The sequence below is a fragment of the Pseudochaenichthys georgianus genome, chromosome 9, assembly GCF_902827115.2.
Source record: "Pseudochaenichthys georgianus chromosome 9, fPseGeo1.2, whole genome shotgun sequence".
Taxonomy (NCBI): Eukaryota; Metazoa; Chordata; class Actinopteri; order Perciformes; family Channichthyidae; genus Pseudochaenichthys; species Pseudochaenichthys georgianus.
This window is the reverse complement of record NC_047511.1, coordinates 23,810,342-23,831,459: the sequence shown is the minus strand read 5'-3', so window position 1 is coordinate 23,831,459 and position 21,118 is coordinate 23,810,342. Positions and strand designations below refer to the sequence as shown.

The following is a 21,118-nucleotide window of genomic DNA, read 5'->3' as shown; positions in this document are numbered from 1 at the left end:
AGTCTAAAAACAAAGACATACAATAGGATCAAGGGGAAAATCAAATGAGAGAAGATTACTCTAAGCGCAGACCTTTCGGAAGATGCACAATCTACTCTGCATACATTTGGCATAATCCAATGGCAGGTTATAAATCATGGTCTCCATTGACTTATTGTTTTATCTGCTGGTCTGTTACTATCCTGAAGAAGTAATAACTTTCTGAGCATGACGGTAAACCTACACATGGGAAAAAACGAAATAACTGTAAAAACATGTTTGGTATAAATGGGACCAATAATGATGATGTCGAGGGCTAACAATTTTGTTAGCATGGATTTCAGCTCAGTTTCAGTGTAAGGCTCATGACTCATTTTATGAGATATTAGCGCTTCAAGGTCTGTGTCTAATGTGGTTCCACAGCTGTGAGATGCTGGGTTTCCCATACAATGATTACATTTGGACGTTCCACGAGGTAATTTAAACGCTGCTGAGATACATCAATGTTTCGAATTTAGAGTGATACTGTACTCTAATCTGGCATTTAAAAAGCAGTACTCCACATCAATGCTGAAATAATTCTATCAGAACCAGAACATGTGGCTAACATGTCATATTAGCAAAGCAGACAGAAAATAAAAAACAAAAGAATTAAAGTAATAAAATCTAACAGTGCTCAACGCTGCCTCCTCACCAGACATGTATGTTCATTTTTGCCGTTTTCGCTACCTTGAGCTCTAATGTAGATCATTTTTTGTAAAACATTGCCACCATGACTGGCAAGAACTGTTGGTGCTGCAAGTCCTTAGTCACTGAGAGAGGGTGAATAGAGTCAAAGAATACTTAAAGCCCCTTTAAATACACCAGCTGTTTAGTTGTCACTGACAGCATATCACAAATAAAGTCTTATGACTTCCAGAAATGAAAGCAATCCAATCAAACTTAACACCTTAGAGCAGCAGAGTTGTGTGGCAAGCATAATGGATTGTAAAGTAACATATTTTACTTTTTTATGTCACACATTTCCATAGGTTTTGACATACACAGGGAGGAGTAGTAGGCTGCTGGTCTTGGATCTGTCCCTGAATACAACAGCAGCTCTCACGCTGCTGTAGCCCATAAGCTCCAGCTGCTTGCTTTCATTGTGTCTCTGCGCCGCGCCACAATGTTCCTCCATCTCCGATACTTATCAACGCACTGGAGTTTGACGCTGCCATTACTCAAAATGAATAACCAAGGCAGCATGTTTATCATAGCACACTTTCACACCCAACCTGCCAGAAATAATCACTTCAGTGTTTGTGTGTGTGACAGGCAGAGAGGAAGACAGAAAGAGGGAGAATAGGAGAAGTAACACAGAAAGACAATTGGAAGAGAGATGAAGTGCGAAAAACAGAAGAAAAGAGAATAAGTGCCTGATGAAAGACATAACAGAGGGAAATGAACTGAAAATCTGATACATACATACGTGTGCATTTGCCGTACCTAATCACTATGCCTCCATTACACCTCGTTGGTTTTCCCCGCAGCTTTTCCTACCATCGTGTCTGACAACAGGGCAACACTGGCTCTCCTTGTGTATTCACTCTGCTAAGCAGGACTGTAATCTCTGCTGACAGCCAATCTGCTCCAACAGCGCAGGCCTGAGTAAATAAAAAATGTCGGGGTTTTTTAATTTACAAATCGTGTGACTGCCGTATGGCAATGAGCTCACCACTGGAGGGAGAGAAAACATACAGTGGTATATATGGTAGCGTTACTAACATTGTAGATCCTCTTGCTGTCTGTGTGAACATACAGTAGAGAAAGAGAAGCGACAAGGACAGGGGACGGCCCCTCAGCACCTCTGCTTGAATCTGGAGGGACAGGTGGTGGAGAAACAAGACAAGGACAAATGACTGACAGTCGCTGGTTTGGGCTCCGGTGACATTTTTCATGGCATTCAGAAAAAACAAGAGAGAGCAACCTGAAAATAGTGTGCTAGAGGAAAGATATGTGTAGTGAGGTCATACAATACATGTAGACACTTCATATTACCTGAGGGATTTTCTCACTTTCCCAAAGTCTCATGCTTTCTCTCACAGAGATTAATCTGTGTGCTGAACTCAGAGCTATGGGGGTCAGTTGGAGGATTCGTACCCAGCAGAAACCATAAGTATGTCCTTATACTTCTTCAGCAGCAACACTCAGCTGAAGGTAGTCCTTATTTGTGTCGAAAATGCTAAGAAAGGAATTAAGGAAGGAGGAAACTACAAGCTCTTTTACCAAGGCCCCTTTTTATAAAATTAACAAATGACAGATAACTGGTAAAAAATCTTTAACTTTTTCCTGTTGAGTATAATGGCCTTTTATTATATTTTATTGTACATAATGTTCGTTGGTGACCAGCAATTATCCCATAATATCTAACACATTTTATATAACAACTGTGCTTATTCATGAGCAAAACCCCCTTGTTTTTAACTTATTTCAGACTGTACATTTGTAGCATTTTCTGATATGATTTTTGAAACAGAAACAATAAGGTTTTCAGCATTAAATAATAAGCGAATAACCTCCTTTTTCTTGTCGAGAGGTAAACATGCTTTATCAGGACATTTAAAGTACTATAATTGCACCCGCATTTAAATGGCTGGAGGCTCAAAGGTGTCCAAGGTATTTTCAAATTCAAACCCATTGCTAATAACCTGATAACGCTAATGTGAAGTGTCAGCCGGTGTGCACAAAGGAAACCTGCTGGCCTGCAGTGAAAGCTTGTCCTAAAGGCCAGACACGCAGCCATGCACAAATACAGATTGAAGTTCTCTTAGGGTCGTCAACAAATATCTATGATTGTAAAAAGTATAAACATTAACCGGTAGGGAGTTTGCTAGCCTATCTTTTAGTTTGTATGCGTTAATTGTTAATGGAAATGTAACAGATTTCACACAAATGAAACTAAATAAAATGGTTAAATCATTTGGGCTTTATAGAATATCTGAATGTAAAGGTGTAATGCTCCTTTAATAGAATATTTTTAGCCTGATTGGTCATACCTTGGTGAGCATACATTTGATGATTTGATCTTGAAGTGTAGCTCCTTGACTTTGCTTTGAGTAGGAGAAAATCACTTGGTAAATGTTCCTCAGTCTTTTAACTCTTCTCTCTCTTACTCGCTCTTCAGACTCTCAGAAACTTGACACATACAGGTCCTGATCATCTACTGTCGTTCATCATTATTATGTGTATCATGTACGTATACGATTTCAGGGTTTAACACTTCTCCAGGCACTGTGGGGTCTGGCTGCGACAGAGGCTATTTGGAATAAGCTTCCAATGCATGACCATTGCATGTATGATATGTGTAATGTGTATTTGTAAAGCGCTTTGAGCATCTGGAAAAGCGCTATAATAAATGTAAGGAATTATTATTATTATTATTATTATTATTAATGCAAACGCCTCCAAATACACACACCTCACAGTTTTAGAGAAGGTGTGATTCGGAGAGAATGCTTCTCCAATTATTTCCCACATTATAAGCTCCTGAAAGTCAGAGAGGGCCCCCGGTCATCCCTCACGTAGTCCGATGACTGTGTGAGAGGGGACAAAAATGTAGGACAGACTATTTGGGCTGTGATTTGTGATGCTCATGAGTGATGGATATGCAGAGAATGTTGGCCCGAAGAAAAAAGGGTATGAATATTGATTCCCCGAATTAAATGAAGCTGCTTGAAAGACTAAGAGAAGAAGAAAGAGAGAGAAAGAGAAAGAGAGGGAAATACCAGGGTTTTTGGGAAAAGCTTCCAACAAAACGTAACTCAAAAGAAATGACTCACTTATTCCATGCATCTGCTTTCAGTGAAGACTACTGGCCGACTGACCAGAGCTTACTCACAAACACATACACCGACATAGACGGAGGGGAACACATAAATCTGCATGTCAACACAGGCTGTGTGAGGCAGGGTTAATGTTAGCAGAATAGATGCTGACTTTGACCAAAACCACTGAAGAGGCGTTTCCGGAAACTTTATTGCAGCACACTCACACACATACAAACAGAAGGATAAAATTCACATAAAATCCATGTTTAATCTCCTTATTTCTGGCAAATAATGTACAATATAATAAAAACGTATTAGACAAATGAAAAATGATACTATTAAGTCAACAGTCTCCACTGGGCAAATAACTCTAGATATAAAAGAATCTCTACGCACAGACACAACAGAACAAACACAGAACAACAACTACGCCATGGGCACAATATAAAAGCAAGACCATGTTTCTGCAATAGATAAAAAAGGACACCAAGCAACAGAAAATGAAAGATAACCATTTAACTTTGACACTGTGTTTTCAACTTGGTTCTCAAAAGTGAGCGCCATCATTTTGCGCTGCTGTTCCACTTTGATCACGACACGCTCCCCGTTTTCAAATTCTATAACATTTGAAAAACACAATCACACATTGGTCTGCGATCATTGCTGAAAGGGAATACAGAAAAATAACAGGGCTAACAGTGGCCACCTGCAGCACATCACTTCCTGTCTCCACAAGAAATGAGGGTGAACTCAAAATTGGCGTCCTACTGTCACAATCTGCCTGTCAGACTGTGACGATGGGAGCCCATATTTGGTCGACATACCAGCTTTTCTTACACCGGGACGCTGTTTTTGGCCATTACTGAGGAAGATAAGGGGAGCCAGAGGACACAGGGTTTATTATTTTATTTTATCTTACAGATAAGATGAGAGCAGAAGAAAAAAAGAAGAAGAAGGGACGAAATTACTGAAGTGCTTTACCTCCCAAGGAGCTCTATCTCTCAAATTGCACCTTGTGGGGGGACAAATTGATCCTGGAAATAAGGGGTCATTTCCTCCGCCTGTTTACCTGCTCACAGCACACTGTCATCACTTTGAAACACGCTCACCAAAGCTGACCCAGCTGTGCCCTCGCTGAGTTAATGTTAGTCATTCTGGTCTTCACTGTGACAACAAGTGGGTGTGTGTGGGTGTGTGTTAGCTTTCCCAACAGCAGTGACCCGATGACCTTTGAATCTTTCAACTTTAAGCCAAATAAAACAATTTAGCCTCTCTAGGGAGATACAACAATTATATATAAAATATTACTTTTCAAACCAATATCAGATGAGGAGTGTTGACATAATAAAAAAAATGTTTTTCAGATTTTATCAATTCTTATTTGAATTGAATCATGGTCCTAATTTGAGTACAAAATACATGTAAAAAAAAGAGGTTAATAGAAAAACTAAATTGAAAATCCAAGTGTGTACAATCCAACCATCACATTCAACTGTCAACTCAATGTCTTATCATCAAAACAAAATCTCTCTCAAACACAATGAGGTTAGTTACACTTAACCATGCCGTGAAGAGCCACAACCTGCATCCGCAGAGACTGGGGAGATGTGAACTTTTAAGGAGCTGATCTTAATTAAGAGTTTCTCCTGTCCTGGTTGAATATTAAATGTTTGAACACAGTATGGTACAATCATTAATGCCTGTTGTTTTATAGCTTATTTGTAACTCCTCCCATGCCTTTGTTTTATTTATTACAAAAACAAATTAAGTCGTAATTCTGGTATCTTGACACATTGCTCTAAGGCTGTAGTTTGTAGTGGAAACACATTATCACAGTTTGGCAAGCTGCGGCTAAAGCACACACACACACACACACACACACACACACACACACACACACACACACACACACACACACACACACACACACACACACACACACACACACACACACACACACACACACACACACACACACACACACACACACACACACACACACACACACACACACACACTTGTGACGACCACCCAGCCAGTTTCTTCCCTTAAATAAACACCCTCTCCTCCTCACTGCGCCGAACTGTGTGACTGTAAAGTGTAACAATAAAGCGGCTTATGACCGGACTGGAGGCTTTTATTTGCTCCTTGAGAAGCAAGTACACAATATACGCAAACACACAAATCTGCAGGTCCAGGAGGAAGGGCAATGGAAATGGCCCTCCACTACTTTTGATGGATCTTTAAAGAAAATAAAAAATACTTCTTTGGGGTGGGGTACAGTAGCATCAGAGCAGCAAGCATGTAAGACTGTCCGCCTCGGCCTTTTACTCCCCTGCAGCCTCTGCTTAATACACAAGCCAACAACACAGCAACTGCATGCTGCAACAAACACACAACACGCTAGCTTTATCTCACACACACACACACACAGCATTTTCAATTCCAATATTCTCACAGGTGATCCAGACAAATCCAGTCAGACACACATACACCTTCAGCTCCTGAACCAATGCAGTAAATATCATTATGGCATCAATAAAAAGGATGTGTGTGTGTGTGTGTGTGTGTGTGTGTGTGTGTGTGTGTGTGTGTGTGTGTGTGTGTGTGTGTGTGTGTGTGTGTGTGTGTGTGTGTGTGTGTGTGTGTGTGTGTGTGTGTGTGTGTGTGTGTGTGTGTGTGTGTGTGTGTGTGTGTGTGTGCGTGCGTGCGTGCGTGCGTGCGTGCGTGCGTGCGTGCGTGCGTGCGTGCGTGCGTGATAAAGGGAAGAGGTTGATAACGCCATGTGCTTTGGGGATTTCACCAAACTCCATGTGTTTTGATTGAAAGAAGGCTGGTAAGGTATTACCATAACCTTCCCACCACATGTCTGCTGTTTACTCAATAATGCAAGAAAAATGTCACACATGCACACAGACACACACACACACAGACACACACATACCCTTTGTTGCTATGCGCCATGGTAAATTCAATATTGTGTTCACACTCCTAAGCCAGAGTGGGAGTACAGTCGGCAGAGAAGCCACAGCCTAAGCTGTAAATCAATAGATTAAATACAAATGTATGAATAAAACACAAGATAATAAATAAAAGAGGAGATGCTTTACTCTTGCACAGGTTCTTTACCGTTGCAGAGAGAAAGGGGGAAAAAAAAGAAAAAAGTTCTTGGTTGTCTTTTCAACTTGTGTTCAATATTCATACGGACATCCTTCCCTGTGCAAGAGTTGAAATACCTGCACGAGGCCTGTATCCATTATGTATGTGTTTTTGAATGTATGCACAATATACCAGCATGTGTCCTGCAAATGAAATGACTATACAAGAGTTTGATTATGAAGCATATAAATAATGAGCTCCAAATGTTGTTTGTGAGAGTGTCCGTGAGTAGAGCTATTAAAATCCTTAATTGACTAATAGATTAGTTGATTTAATTGAAAACTCATTCAAAATGTTTTTCAATTGGTCCTGCTTAGATTAAAAGTACCCTGTGGAGTTTTCCTTGAGAACAAACAACAGTCGTGGTTATATTCTTTGTTTTTCACCAAAACATTCCTCCTTGAAGCCTAGCAATGATGAATGTATTGTCCTTCTCATAACACATTTGCACATATTTTTCTGTTATATTTAGAGACCACCATTCCATGTTTCGATCAGAAAACAGCCTTCTTCCCTGCCTTTGTCTATGTTACTGAAACCAAGTGTTCAAGAGTCAAATAGTCTGAAAACATGTGCATTATTGCAGAAGGATCCTTACTACAAACAAAGGCATATTTGTGAATATTATTGTGAAGCGGAGAAGAAACTTTAACGTTTCAATCATCAATTACAGCAACGCATAAAAACATCATGAAAAATGACCAATCAATGAAAGATGTCTGTGCCAACTTGGACCCTAAAGAGCCATTAGTCAAATGATCAAGTGGCCTTCATACATTTGATTTACTTTAAGTCTTGGCAAAAGCATTAGTATTGGATTTATTATAAAACTTGATTTATTTTGTAGTTTATTTTTTACTAAGGCTCCTATTACAGACCTGGCAGTCACATGGAGGTTTTTTAGTTGAATTGCCTCTTCCAAGGTTTCTTACATTTATATTTTCCAAATGCAATGACTTTTAACTTTTTTGTTTTCGTTAGACAGAACGACTGTATCCGTTCCTTGGCGGGCCAAAAAACGCATTGATCGATACCAAGTGTGGTACTTATATACTTGACAGACTTATGCACTTGACATACCTGTCGTTGATGCTCCAGTTGAGGCAGAGGTTGAGGGAACTGAGGTTGCGACATTTCCTCACCACCTCCATCACCGTCTCATTGTTGAGCTCTGAGATGTGCCGCAGATCCAGGACATTCAGGTTCCGTAGCTATAAGACGAAACACACACACATATTTGAATTATTTAATCATCCAATAACTAGATGTCTTCTTTTTTAAGTGCTAGGTTAAAAAATGTTTTTAATATTTAAAGAAGAACAGTATGCATTTAAACATTCAAAAAACACATCTAAAAAAAGAAACCTGTTATTTCTTTCTTTGAAGAAGAAAATGAAAAAAAAAAAAATCGGGATAACCTGTCTAGTATCTTGTGCGCACGAGAAACTAACCCGTTATCCCGACTTTGTTTTGTTTTTTTGAGAAAGTTAGGAGGACAACCATTTCTTTTTGACTGTTATGGTTATGTGGGGAAATGACAGAGCATACATTATGAGATATATTTCGTACTCAGACTTCATTTTAAGGACATTTCGGCCAGGAGGCAGCGGGACGTGTAACTCAGAGAAGAGCAGCACCAGCGCTCAAAGAGCTTTTACGTACCACCTACACTGTGTTTACCTTAATTCAAACAGCTAAAGCGTGACCGCAGGCTGCTACGTTTTAACCACATACACCTCTACACACATTGAACTGCCTGATTACTCCCCCTTTTATTAGTTTTATGAAGGAGATGTCAGGTCACCAAGGTGTGTGCGTGCGCGCGTGCGTGCGTGTGTGCGTGCGTGCGTGCGTGTGTGCGTGCTCTGCGCAGGGGCGGACTGGGACAAAAAATCAGCCTGGAAATCTCACCCAGCCCACGTAAACTGTCACCGAGGGGCTAGTGAACTGTCAACGGAGGGAGCCTCGTTGCGGGGAATCAGTGGACCTGGTGGCCCATCGGGATTCGTCCCGAACGTCCTGATCGCCAGTCCGACACTGGCTCTGTGTGTATGTGTTCTGAGTGTTTGTTTCCCTAAAAACAAATAGCTCTACACCCCTGGCCGAAATTTCCTTAAAATGAAGTCTGAGTTCGAAATATATCTCAAATAATGTATGCTCTGTCATTTCCCCACATAAATATAACAGTCTGCAATGAAATGGTTGTCTCCTGTGTACTCCACTTCCTCCAACTTTCTCATTTTTTTTTTTTAAAAGTCGGGATAGCGGGTTAGTATCTCGTGCTCACGAGATACTAACCCGCTATCCCGACTTTTTTTTCTCTCTTTTTTCATGTCCCTTTAGGGGCTCCGTATATATATGTATGCCATGGAAAAGGGAAAAAATGGAATTTAATCTTAAATGGACCAGTGAAATTGAGCAGTCAAACTCCCAACATTTATAAATGAAACACAAAAAATGTAAAAAAATATCAGAAAATGATTTGTTACGATAAGCGGTGCACCAAATGAGAATAAATATTTGATGGAGGATACACGCCTGCTGAATTACATGGACGGTTTTGATGTATCCTCAAGGAATGTGGAAAGAAAATCAGGTTAAACACTGAGTAAACTTGTATACTGCCACATGTAATGAAACCTAACATGGCAGATAAATGATACAACATTGCTGTTACTGTTTAATATTATGTGCCTGGTGTGAGGGGTTATGAACCAATATGAACATTCACTTTCCATCATCTCTCCGACTTTCAATAATCCCTCTTTCCGATCTGAATACTTTATAAGAGGGGGTTTAGATTAATCCTCCGGTCAAAATCTCTACTTCCTGACACACTCTTAGAAATCCACATAGGCGCACTGTTCAACAAGCGCTCCTGCTCACTGAAACTACCAAAGGCTTTTCAAGTCACAGCACAGGTGTATTTTCTCTGATACATGCTAGAAAGTCTTTAAAAGGTGCAGGTGCATGCACACACGCACACACTGTTACACTCACACACCAGGGATGCAAGATAATCGAGGTATGATATTCAGGCCAGTCGCAAGGGAAGCAGTGAGGTAAATGTCAGGGCAGAGAAAACAAGCTTACAGTTGGTCACTGAGCACAATTGTGCGCTCCATAGGTATGACATGTACCTAGCAGCATGAAAACACATGGGCGAATGCATGAGGACCTAGGACCTCTGGGTGAAGTAAGCACATATGTAAACACTCTTCACTCTTCCCCACATACTGAGAATAAAAGCACAGTGACTCAAACACTGACTGCAAACAAACAACAGCGAGTGTCTGATCCTGCACTGAGCTGAGATTAATGTAATAAAAATACAAACCTTTACCTTTGTCTATAGTGGCCCCACACAAAATTAGATCCATGTATTATCTTTTCAATTTACACAGGGCATCTATTGCACGTCTGTCCGTCCTGGGAGAGGGATCCCTCCTCTGTGGCTCTTCCTGAGGTTTCTCCCATTTTTCCCTTTAAACTGGGTTTTCTTTGGAAGTTTTTCCTTGTACGATGTGAGGGTCTAAGGACAGAGGGTGTCGTATTGTCATACTGATATTCTGTACACACTGTGAAGACCACTGAGACAAATGTAACATTTGTGATATTGGGCTATATAAATAAACATTGATTGATTGATTGATTGATTGATTGATTGATTGATTGATTGATTGATTGATTGATTGATTGATTGATTGATTGATCCACACCTCTTGGGATAAAAGGTCTGCTTTGGCAGGAAATAAACATGAAACAGATTTTGTTTGTGGCATATATGCACATGTTTACTAAACACACATTAAACTGTTTGTGTGTGCAAAGACGGGTCAAGAAAGCAGCAATGATAATCAGGGACAGCTAAACTGACATGATAAACAGCAGTTTTTAATGAAAGTTAAAAAATAAATAACTATGAATCAACAAAGAAATGCACATATACTAGCAGATGCTGAAAAGTGGACATTAAAAAGCACACATTTGTCATTTGCCCCTGTGGCCAGTGTTGGATCAAAGTGCTAAATTATGCATGCAGAAATAGGCTGCTATATGTGTGTAGGTCTGTGACTTTGTGCGTGCGTGCGCCACCATAAAAATCAGACCTGGGTGTAGACTAAAGGATTGCTACCTCTTATATTCATAGCAAAAGACATTCATTCACACCGTCAACAATTCTCAATCAAGAGCAGACACGTACACACAATTCCTCTTGCACACACACAAAGATATATACACACACACACACACACACACACACACACACTCACACACTTATTTGCATTATGTATTCATGGTTTTTGAGCCTGGAGTACATTTTAAAAGCCCTGACATCAAAAATAGTATTTGTTCTCAAAATCTTTAAAAGTGCTTATGTCTGCTATAGTAGTATTTATACTACAACCAATAGTAACCGTTTCATTGATGTGGATAACCAATGAGAAATCAGGCCAACTAGTGTGAGTTTTCATTGGCTGAGAGTGTAGCTAGGTTGAAAAGAAAAAGAAAATGTAGCAGATGTCTGGATGAAAGCGAAGTGTAACGTTGTTAATCCATCTGTAGCAAAAGCAATGCAGAGAAAATAAATTCCACCATTTAGCAGACATTTGCCGAAAGAAAAATATCCTTCAAATCCCTGAATTGAAACTGGAAAAAAAAACTGGGTAATTAGTCGCACCTCCAGAATGTGACATGCCACAGTGCCCGTGTTTGTTTTCTCATAATTGACAGATTCTCATAATTTGACTCCTATGTGAAAGTTTGTAATGGTTCCAATCCTATTTAAACATTTCCACTCATAATACAGCTTATTTTTGCCTCATGTATTCCTGTCATCCAAGAATAAACAGGCATGAAATAGAAAGAAAAGGAAATGGAGAGAAACGGGAGAAAGAAAGCATTTTTCTTTTCAGACAGAGTGGAAGACAAAGCAAGACATGCAGACAGTGCAGAGAGGAAAAGCGAGATGGAAACAGAGGGGGGAAAAGTGAGAGAGAAATAGAGAATAGAGAGCAGGGGATTTGGTGGAGGTTTCGGCATGTTTTTCTCCTCGTTGGCTGAAGTCTGTAACCAGGCAGAGTTTGACTCGTCTCCTCTGACTTGGTAGCTACACCTGGATCATTATTCATGCAGTTCTTAAAAACGGTGAAACCTGCAGAACCCAGCTGCTCTGGGGCCAGCGTGTCGTCCCGCCCCGTGAAAACACATGCATGCCGCAGACATTAGGGCTGATTATATGAATATTCCAATAACTATATTCACACTAAACATTAACTCAAGGGTTTTATTTGTGTTTTTATTTACATTTTGTTAAAGTCTATAGCTTGACTAAATATATATCATACATATTTTATATGAATGACTACATTAATTTCACAGAAAAAATTAAGTTACCATTTTTGGTTTAACTTTTACAAGGCAAATGTATTTATATAGCACATTTCAACACAAGGGAATTCAAAGTGCTTTACAAAAAAACATATGAAGAGTTTATGAAATAGGATTGTTATGAATGAAACTGCCCAACACGATATGAAGCAGCAATACTCTTCAACTTGTCAAGCTTACATTTTGCATGCATTCAATTAAATAACATAACATTAATGTATTACAAATAAATATATGTTATTCTTATATTTACACAGTCCCTCTGTTTTTATTTCAAGTACTTTTTGTTAGTAATTTCTTTACTACTTGCTCTAAACTTTGTTTGCCTGATTTTAAATATCATGTGTTTTATTAGCACTTTTAATTTAATTAAGTAATTATTTCGGAATGCTCAGTTACTAAAATATGCAAATAGCAATATAAATATTTAGGTTAAGGGAAGTTATTTAAGAATTATTTAATTGAATAAATAATAAAAGGTATAAAAGTTTGAAAAATGGTTAAGAATTACTTAAACAAACTTGAAGTATATTTTAATACGGTTTTAAAATCAACATTTTATTTCTTAATTCAAATGTTTAATAGCGGCATTAAACCCTAAAAGATCAGAAAAGTTGTTTAAGGAGTGAAACCCCACCCCCCCCAGGCTTCAGCGAGAAGCCTCTCTCAAACAGGGAGAATGGAAGTCACAGTGAGAGGTCAAACCAGAAAAATAACAACCCTTCAGCCAAACATAGTTCAATATTTGGAGAGGTTGATTTGACACTTTATTACATTAGTGTATGTCACAGTCTGGCACACAGTGAGGGAGTGTGTGTGCACCTGTGTATGCTCCACCAGACTACAGAGCTATAACTACCTATGCTATTACTTAATTTATTTGCACAACGTCAGGCATCATGATGCCAAGCAGGAAGTTGAGGCCTGTGGACCCCATGCAGAGGATGTGATGTCATGGTTTGAACGCTGGCACAAAGCAGCATGAGTTCATGGCTGTTGCTGTCCATCAACCTCAGTGTCCCGGCTGACAAGCAGCTAGATGATATTTAAAAAGCACGGACAGAGAAAGCATTGTTTTAGTCCTAACTGGCAAACATGTTGGGTTTGGAAAATATGAGCTGCTATTTCATTGCTGTAGTTAATTTATAACCACTTCGAAGATTTATTATGTGAGTTTAGTCAATGAAAAATATATGTTCTCCATCGGGAAATGCTTTCGATCCAAAAAAGAAACACATGCACACAAGCAATGTCTATGAAAAAATTGTCTTTTCAGCAAAGCGAACAGCCGTAACGGTGTAAACTCTCCATTCTCAGACGAACAAAGATGAGTCCAAACCAGTTTATATCCTCTCAACAATGCCATTAGAAGTTTAAACAGTGACTTTGAAGTCATTTACAAAGTCCTGAGATAAGTCAAAGTCGCAGGGTGTTGTTGAGGTGCCATTGTGACCCTGACACATTTAGCTCGGCTGTCCGCATGTGTTTGAAGACTGTGAGACGGCATGAGGTGGGGGGCCAAAAGGTGGGACGAATGGCAGAAGTGTCACAAGGTGAATACAAGTGCGCACTCATGCATACACGCTTTGTTTGTCTTTTCCATATCGGAACATCCCAGACAGTTCAGTCAGACAGGAGAAATCTGTGTCGAGACAATCCCTCTGCGGTAAGCTTAAATCGTGCGCCGCGCCGCGACCCCCCCCCTTCCAGACGCACACACTGAAAATCATACACACATAAACACACAGGGGCCTGTGCAGACGGAAAGATATGAATATTTGAAAAAGGACTGAGGCAAAAAACTGGAAAAGACCATGGGTCTGGTATCACAAATACATTGTCTGCATCAGTCATGGACCAGTGAGCTGATCCGTGTGCGTGTGCGTGTGTGCACATGCGTGTGTGTGTGTGTGTAAACTTTTTTCTTTATCTTTCTTGCGCCCATCTACTGTCTATCACTTATTCTCCCTCTCCTACCCCCTTTTTCTCTCTCTTTTCCTCCCTTATAGTCGCTAATCCTGCATGTGTTGGTGTTGATAACAAACTCAGTGGCGAGGAAAGGCTCGAGGAGATAGAGAGTGCTGGTTTCTCTTCGCCGCTCTAAGCCAAATGACCACATCGGCACGCGCATACACACTTACGTACATAGGCAGTAGTCTGTGCTTCAGCACTGGATGATAGTCACAGCACAGTGACACTATGGGCCAATAATGAGACATGATATCCCCCCCTCCAGAGGTCAGAAACCTCTCTATCTGTCTCTGGGTTAAAAGTCTTAGAGCCAAAAGAATTATTCTTCAATTACTCTTGCGAGAGACACACATCATCCTTAGGCTCTTCTCTGCTCATTATATTCATAAATCCCCCAATCTCCTCCATACAGCAGTGAAGAAAATTATTATTACAATTTCAACACATTTTGCGACCCCCACAACCCCATTACCTTTCTTCCTCTAAATCCCCTATACTCTTTCGTCTCCCCTTTATCCTCTCCACCACCCCTGAGACACAATACACACGAGCACGTACACAGTCACACACATTTGTACATAGGAAAAGGTACAAAAACACACACACACACAGAGAGACTTCCCCGGTTTGTGTTGGGGGTTATCAGTATGACACAGGGCACTGCGATTATGTATTTCATGTGCTCCAGTCAGAGGGAGGAGATAAGGGTCCAGCAGACTACAGCAAAGCCAGACACCAATCATCCAAGGTGGGGAGGGGCTGGTGGAGTGGAAGGTGTGAAGGTGACAGTGGGTGAAGACCTGCATCTTAACCTTTTGTATTTCACAACTTCAAAACAGCTTTCCTAACCTAAGGTCGTGGACATTTTTAAATGAAAATGGGAAAATAAATAATTTTCTTAAATGTTTCTCTTGGTTTTCCTATTTCTTAAGAGGTTGTAGGCTAAATCTGAACTTCAATGCTGCAAGTATATGCTACGACACTAAACCACGGGAATGGATAGAACATAGGATTCTGGTTGAGAAATTACATAGCTTCCCTGTCCCTTTCCCAGACTGTTTTATTTGCTCATAAACACACAGAGAGAATGAGGTATTGCCCACGGTTCAAAACCTGTCAAATTTAGTGCGCATTTATTGAAGGTCCCAGCTTTTTTGTCTGGAGAAGAAACAAGGAAAACACTGAAGCGGCACGGCTGAATTAATCTACAAGAGCCAAGATTAAGACCAGAAATATCCAAGATCAGCACATCATAGAGACAACACATCGCTATTAAAGTCTCCAAATATATCTCTTTTCATCTCTGACACATTCTTCAACAGTCTGTTCATTTGTTATGTCTTTGGCCCGCTCTCCCTCTCTCCCGGGGGTGGGAACTTCCACACATACAAAAAAGGCATTTTGAGGCCCACAGTGTCTTAGGGCAATGATAGGCTGATGTATGAGGAGGGGCATTGTGGGTAGAAATGACAAGCAAAGGGAAGCCATCAGTGGGACATCTAAGGGTCGAGGAATGAAGGCTCTCTGGCACCCAGCGCTGCTCTCAAACACTGACTCTCTGATACAGCCGACCTTGGACTTAATCACTACCAGAAGAAAAGAGCGGCGCTTGACAGGAAGATGGAGGGACGGTGCGAGAGTGTGTGTGAGAGTAAAGAAGAGAAAAAAAACACTAGTATAGAAGAGAGAAAAAAAATACACACAGAGATTGACAGACACCAAAAGCATAGGGAGACAACAGGTAACAACGCTGTTCTTCAAAGAGAGGGATAATGTCTCTGTCCGAGTCACAGGGGCTGAGAAGCAGAGAGAGAGCACAGTATGCAGTATGTCAGCCACTTCTGAAACACACATAAATCCCTTTCATCACACACAGATCACACTCATGCTTGCAAAGTGATGCCTTCAACCCTTTTTATAATGGCCAACACCTCCATAAATCTATTGCACTTCCACCTCTGGGGCTGGTCACAGGCTTGGCTAAAGAGTAGAGCGCCTGAGACTAAATGAGGAGAATGGTTAATATCATACAGGACCACAAAAAACACATAGAAAGTCCTCAAATGAGCTGCAAACAAACCGCTGAATGCTCTGGGACGCCCACAAAGCCTCCACCCCAACATGTTTTGTATCCATTACACAGCCGTGGGATGTGACAACCTCATCAATAAAACTATTATTAATGTCAAGGGCTTAGAGCTGGCTTTGAGCTTCAATCTCAACACCGACCATAAATAACAATGTACAGAGGATCCCTAGCACGCCAACACAGAAGACCACATCAGATGCACGTCTGCTTTAAAATCCTCTCTTTTGTTTTGACATTTAAAGCCGTTTGTAATATCTCATTTTCAAGCAGTAAGGAAAGTGTTAGAACGCTTGTTTTCGATTAGCATCCTTTATTCTTTCAGACAGCAGACAATCTTGATTTTCCTTTTTAGACGCTAACAGGATGATGATTTATCAAACGGAGCTGCCGTAGGACTGAAAGACTGAAAAGCATTAGGAGCAAAAATGCCACAGCTTTACAGTTTACTCGACAGACCATCGGCATCGAACTCAACACCGTGGGTGGCCTATTTCAACCATCAGCTCACTTGATTAAGAAAATACGATTTCAATTGATTTCCTCAAACCCTAATTTGCGAGAAGTCGTTATGGAAAAAGAATATCAATCTGAAATGAGTGTGTCATATAAAAGAAGTTAATAAAAGTAATGGAGTGTCTTCGCTTTTTTTCTGGTGGTGGCTGAATAGCAAGTCAGGAGGTTGGGAAGATGATCAGCAAGAGAAAGAGCAATCGAGGAAGAAAAGAAGTGGGAGGGAGAGTGTCATAATCGAACAAGAGAGCAGTCCTGAAATCACAAGCAGGTCCACGGAGTCATCAGAAATGCAACGATTCCAAACGCCAGAATATGATTTTCATATGACACTGGATGGGACCAAGTGGGAATGAATGAACTGCTAAATGAGATAATTACTGTCAGAGATTATAGAGGGATGGAGAGAGGAAGTAGAGAACCAGAGAGGGACTCATGGCTGAAATGACAGAATCAAAGAGAGCTGTGATTTGACTCTAAATCTGTACTGATCAAATGAATGTGGTCTTTGAAACATTTCTGTCTCGTCACGATTCAAGTATTATTATCTTAGAAATGAAGTATCTAAGTGGTTGACTAAATCTGTGTTTGATTAATAACCCTTTTAGGTGGGCAAAGTGTGTGTTCTGTAAATGCTGGTGAGGCAAAACTGACTGCTTTTGAGACTGATTTAAAAAAAAGTGTAATAAAAATTAAATCAACCTATAATATTTATTTACATAAACTCTTAATTCATCAGTTGCCTAATTGCTCAGCTCCAACGCCTTGCTGCAGGGATGTAGATGTGTACAGCAGGGTGTGTTGTACACTGTGGCATCACTGGAGGGTGTGGTTACAGCCCACTTCGGACCACAACCATCAATGATTCTGGAAGTGTCTGGACGAGTGAAACTAAATTGAATTGGACTCGATTGAGTTGAATAATACACTTCTTGATCTGTATTTAACATGCTATGCAATGGTTGCTAAACTTTGTTTGGCATTTCCGTTCTAAAATGTGTTCAGTGGTCGATGGCTCTATAAGGACGTATTAAAATTGGTGGTGTTAGACATTAGAGGCTATTCAAAGAGCTGCTGATCGGGTAATATCATTCATGTAAATGATGATTGTACATATACGCACACCTTGGTGCAATTGTAGTTTATTAGGAGTTAATCGCAATTCAGCTTAAACAGATGAAATGTTATGTGAAAAAAAAAGAAAAAAAAGGTATGAATGTATTTTATGTTGATAAATTGTTATGCTATAATATATATATAATATATAGATGAACTCAGACGATTGCTAAAAAACATCAGGTAGGATTTTCTGTGAAATGGCAAGATGGGTGGGAAGAGGGGGGGACGGGGTGGCACGGGAAAGGGATTCCCTATATATATTTTTATTTTTCCTTTCTTTCTTTTTTCTTTTTCTTTTTGTATTGTCTATATAATTTGTATCTGTATAAATCCCTTTTGTGAGGGCAAAAAAAACAACAACAACAATAAAAAGTGGTGGTGTTGTACTGCACCACTAACCTCAATGCTTAAAAATATAATTAAATCAACAACTTACTTGCTTGTAAGCGCTTTGAGCACCAGGAAAAGTGCTTTATAAATGTAATGTATTATTATTATTATTAATGACAGCGTCAAAAATTACTTTATAGGGATCATAAAAGTGGACTTCACAGCAGAACAGTTATATTGCTTTGCATCAGAGGTGTGGGGTTAAAAATGCATAGTCTCCATGTTTGTGTAGTAGTATCATGTTGCAGAGGTGTTTTTGTATGAATACATGTGACATTACTTCTTGTATCAATTTGTATAAGATTGAAAGTGGGGTTCTACATGTATCTCTGGTGTCTGTCCTGTTAAAACCCCCAACCTAAAAATATTTTTTTAAAAGTACAGAAAAACCTATCAAGTAATTTTTTTGTTTAAACCGCAGAAGCTTTAAAATACAAATATTATCAGCATTATTAACTTGCTCATCTGAACTTCTAAAACTTCACCTTGGTTAATACTGTAATAAATAATAATGAGTGTGTGCTAGACTGCGTGTGGGCGGATGTGTATGCGTCCACCTCCAGGTATGCTAATGCTGTTATGACTGGCTGGCTTCATTACTGTCTGTCTACAACACACTGGCCAAGGTCAGTGGGGGCTGCATAGATGATAGGGGGCCAAAACCATGAGCACAAATTAATCTGCTGTTTAATCTAATAATGCAGCGTGGCATCGGGTGTCTCAGTCCTATTAACACAACTGTAATTGCATTTGAGGAGGAATGGGCACACGTAGCCCACAAGGGTACGTTCAGACTTGCGTGTACCCCCAAGTACATCAAAAACAAATCGAATTGTAATACACAGGCACACATGGATGTGCACAACCCCTGCACACTTATACATAGGTGCACTCTAGATGTATGTTATGTTGGGGAAAGGAAAAACATCTGAAGAAAAGCAGGGTGCAGTATTTCCTGATGGATTAAATTCAAGCAATCACGGTGTGAGTGCATGTGTGTCCATGTTTATATGGCACGGAACATCTTTAAACCAGGGAGCCCTGCTCATTAGCATGGTAATATCCAAACAGCAGGGTGTAGCCAGAACAGCAGCGTATTATTAGGATTCATCTCATTAGGCTTTCATGAGATTTAAAAAGTTAACACGAAATAACTTCAAAACTAAGTCTGAGATAAAAGATACCCAGCGATGTCGTACGTTTACTCTCCAAAAGTAATTTGCCCCCCTGGAGACAATGCATGGCCTGCAGCAACGTAGAGAGCTGGCCCACGGTAACAGGATTAAACAGAAGTCTTTGTCACGCTGACATTTCTGTTGACATTTACTGATACGAGTAATTACTTCAAAAAAGTGAAATTGTTGATTGAAATAACCCTCTTTCAACGGAGATAGAGGATTTAAAGTATCTTCATTTTGTATGCAAGTAAAGACATGAGTTGAGTTCTTGTAATAAGTAACAAGTAAGGGTCCAAGGAGCTATGAGTGAGTGACACTAACCGCAGTGAGATGGATGACTCCCTGAGAGGTCACCGGGCATCCCATGAAGCCAACAAACTGCAGCTCAGGACAATGCTCAGCAACCGCTCGCACAGACCGATCAGTGACCTGACAATAGAAGGGAGAGAAGAGGGAGAGAAAAACGTTAGCATCACGGGTAAAGAAGATATTAATATGCATAGTTAAAGTAGATGTACGGAAGAGGATTAGGGCCAAATGAAAAGACGTTTTTGTTTTGTTTTTGTCAGAACTCTGAGATTAAAGTCATTTTTTTTTTCACATGCCCAATACATGTTATTCATGTGGCCCTAATCCTCTTCCGTATAGATGCAACTATGATTTCACACGTTTTTTCTTCTAAAATACTGCCTCAAATGCATATTACAGTTTGAAAATGTGTCATTCATTCACATTTCCAGCATCAATATATGACATTTATGTTGAAAATAAATTACTTTTTCTTCCTTAGTAGGAACGTTTAGAGAGAAGAAAGCTGAACTTGACAGTAATTTGCATGATATACATTTGGTAGACAGAAGAAAAAAGGGGGATCACAGGAGGAGAGGAGAAGGAGGACGATAACGGACAAAACAACCAAACGAGCTCGTCTGCTAAGCAGCGTGGGCGTCAACCTATGATGGATGGACCATTCTCCACCCTTCACCCAGCCGTCTACTAACAGCTCATAATGGATCAGAGATCAATAGGGAACATTGCCACCAGCTTTCACTGTAGTCATCAATGTGGGTATTGATGACTCCCTCATCACACTCAGCACTGCAACAATTTGTGGGAGATTGTTTGTCCTCTCTGAAACCTTCCTCAGTGTTTCCTCAAACTCGTTAATCGTCAAAAAGACTTTGTCAGATAAGAGGAAGGAGACAAAAGAGATACAAATGACTAAAGGCTTTGATTAACCGGGAAACAAAGAAAAACAATCATCAAAGAACATTTAAAGGCATCCCTGGTTAAAAGATGGAATTATTTGAAAACTTTTCAAATACAAATACCCAATTTACTTAAAAACACTTCTACATGTAATATACAAATATTTAAGAATCCTAAAAAGTAAATGAAGACTCACAGTGGGTGGAGCTTGTAAGCTGGTATAATGAACGCCCAAACAAAAACGTAGTTTCATTTGAAAGTCATCCTGCAATTCCAGAATTAAATAAAAAATGGTCAATGGTTAAAAAACTCAAGTT

The 21,118-nt window shown here is 39.9% G+C and overlaps 1 protein-coding gene across 1 annotated transcript in view; it reads right to left on the bottom strand.

Moving 5' to 3' along the window:
* The window catches only part of fbxl17 (F-box and leucine-rich repeat protein 17), a 256,804-nt gene that overhangs the window by 152,367 nt on the left and 83,319 nt on the right, over positions 1-21,118 (bottom strand). Inside the window, exons 7-8 of the mRNA XM_034091053.2 lie at positions 19,914-20,021; positions 8,025-8,155 (exon numbers count right to left, since the gene is read on the bottom strand). Of these exons, the coding sequence (XP_033946944.1) occupies positions 8,025-8,155; positions 19,914-20,021 (239 nt within the window). The remainder of the gene's footprint in view (positions 1-8,024; positions 8,156-19,913; positions 20,022-21,118) is intronic.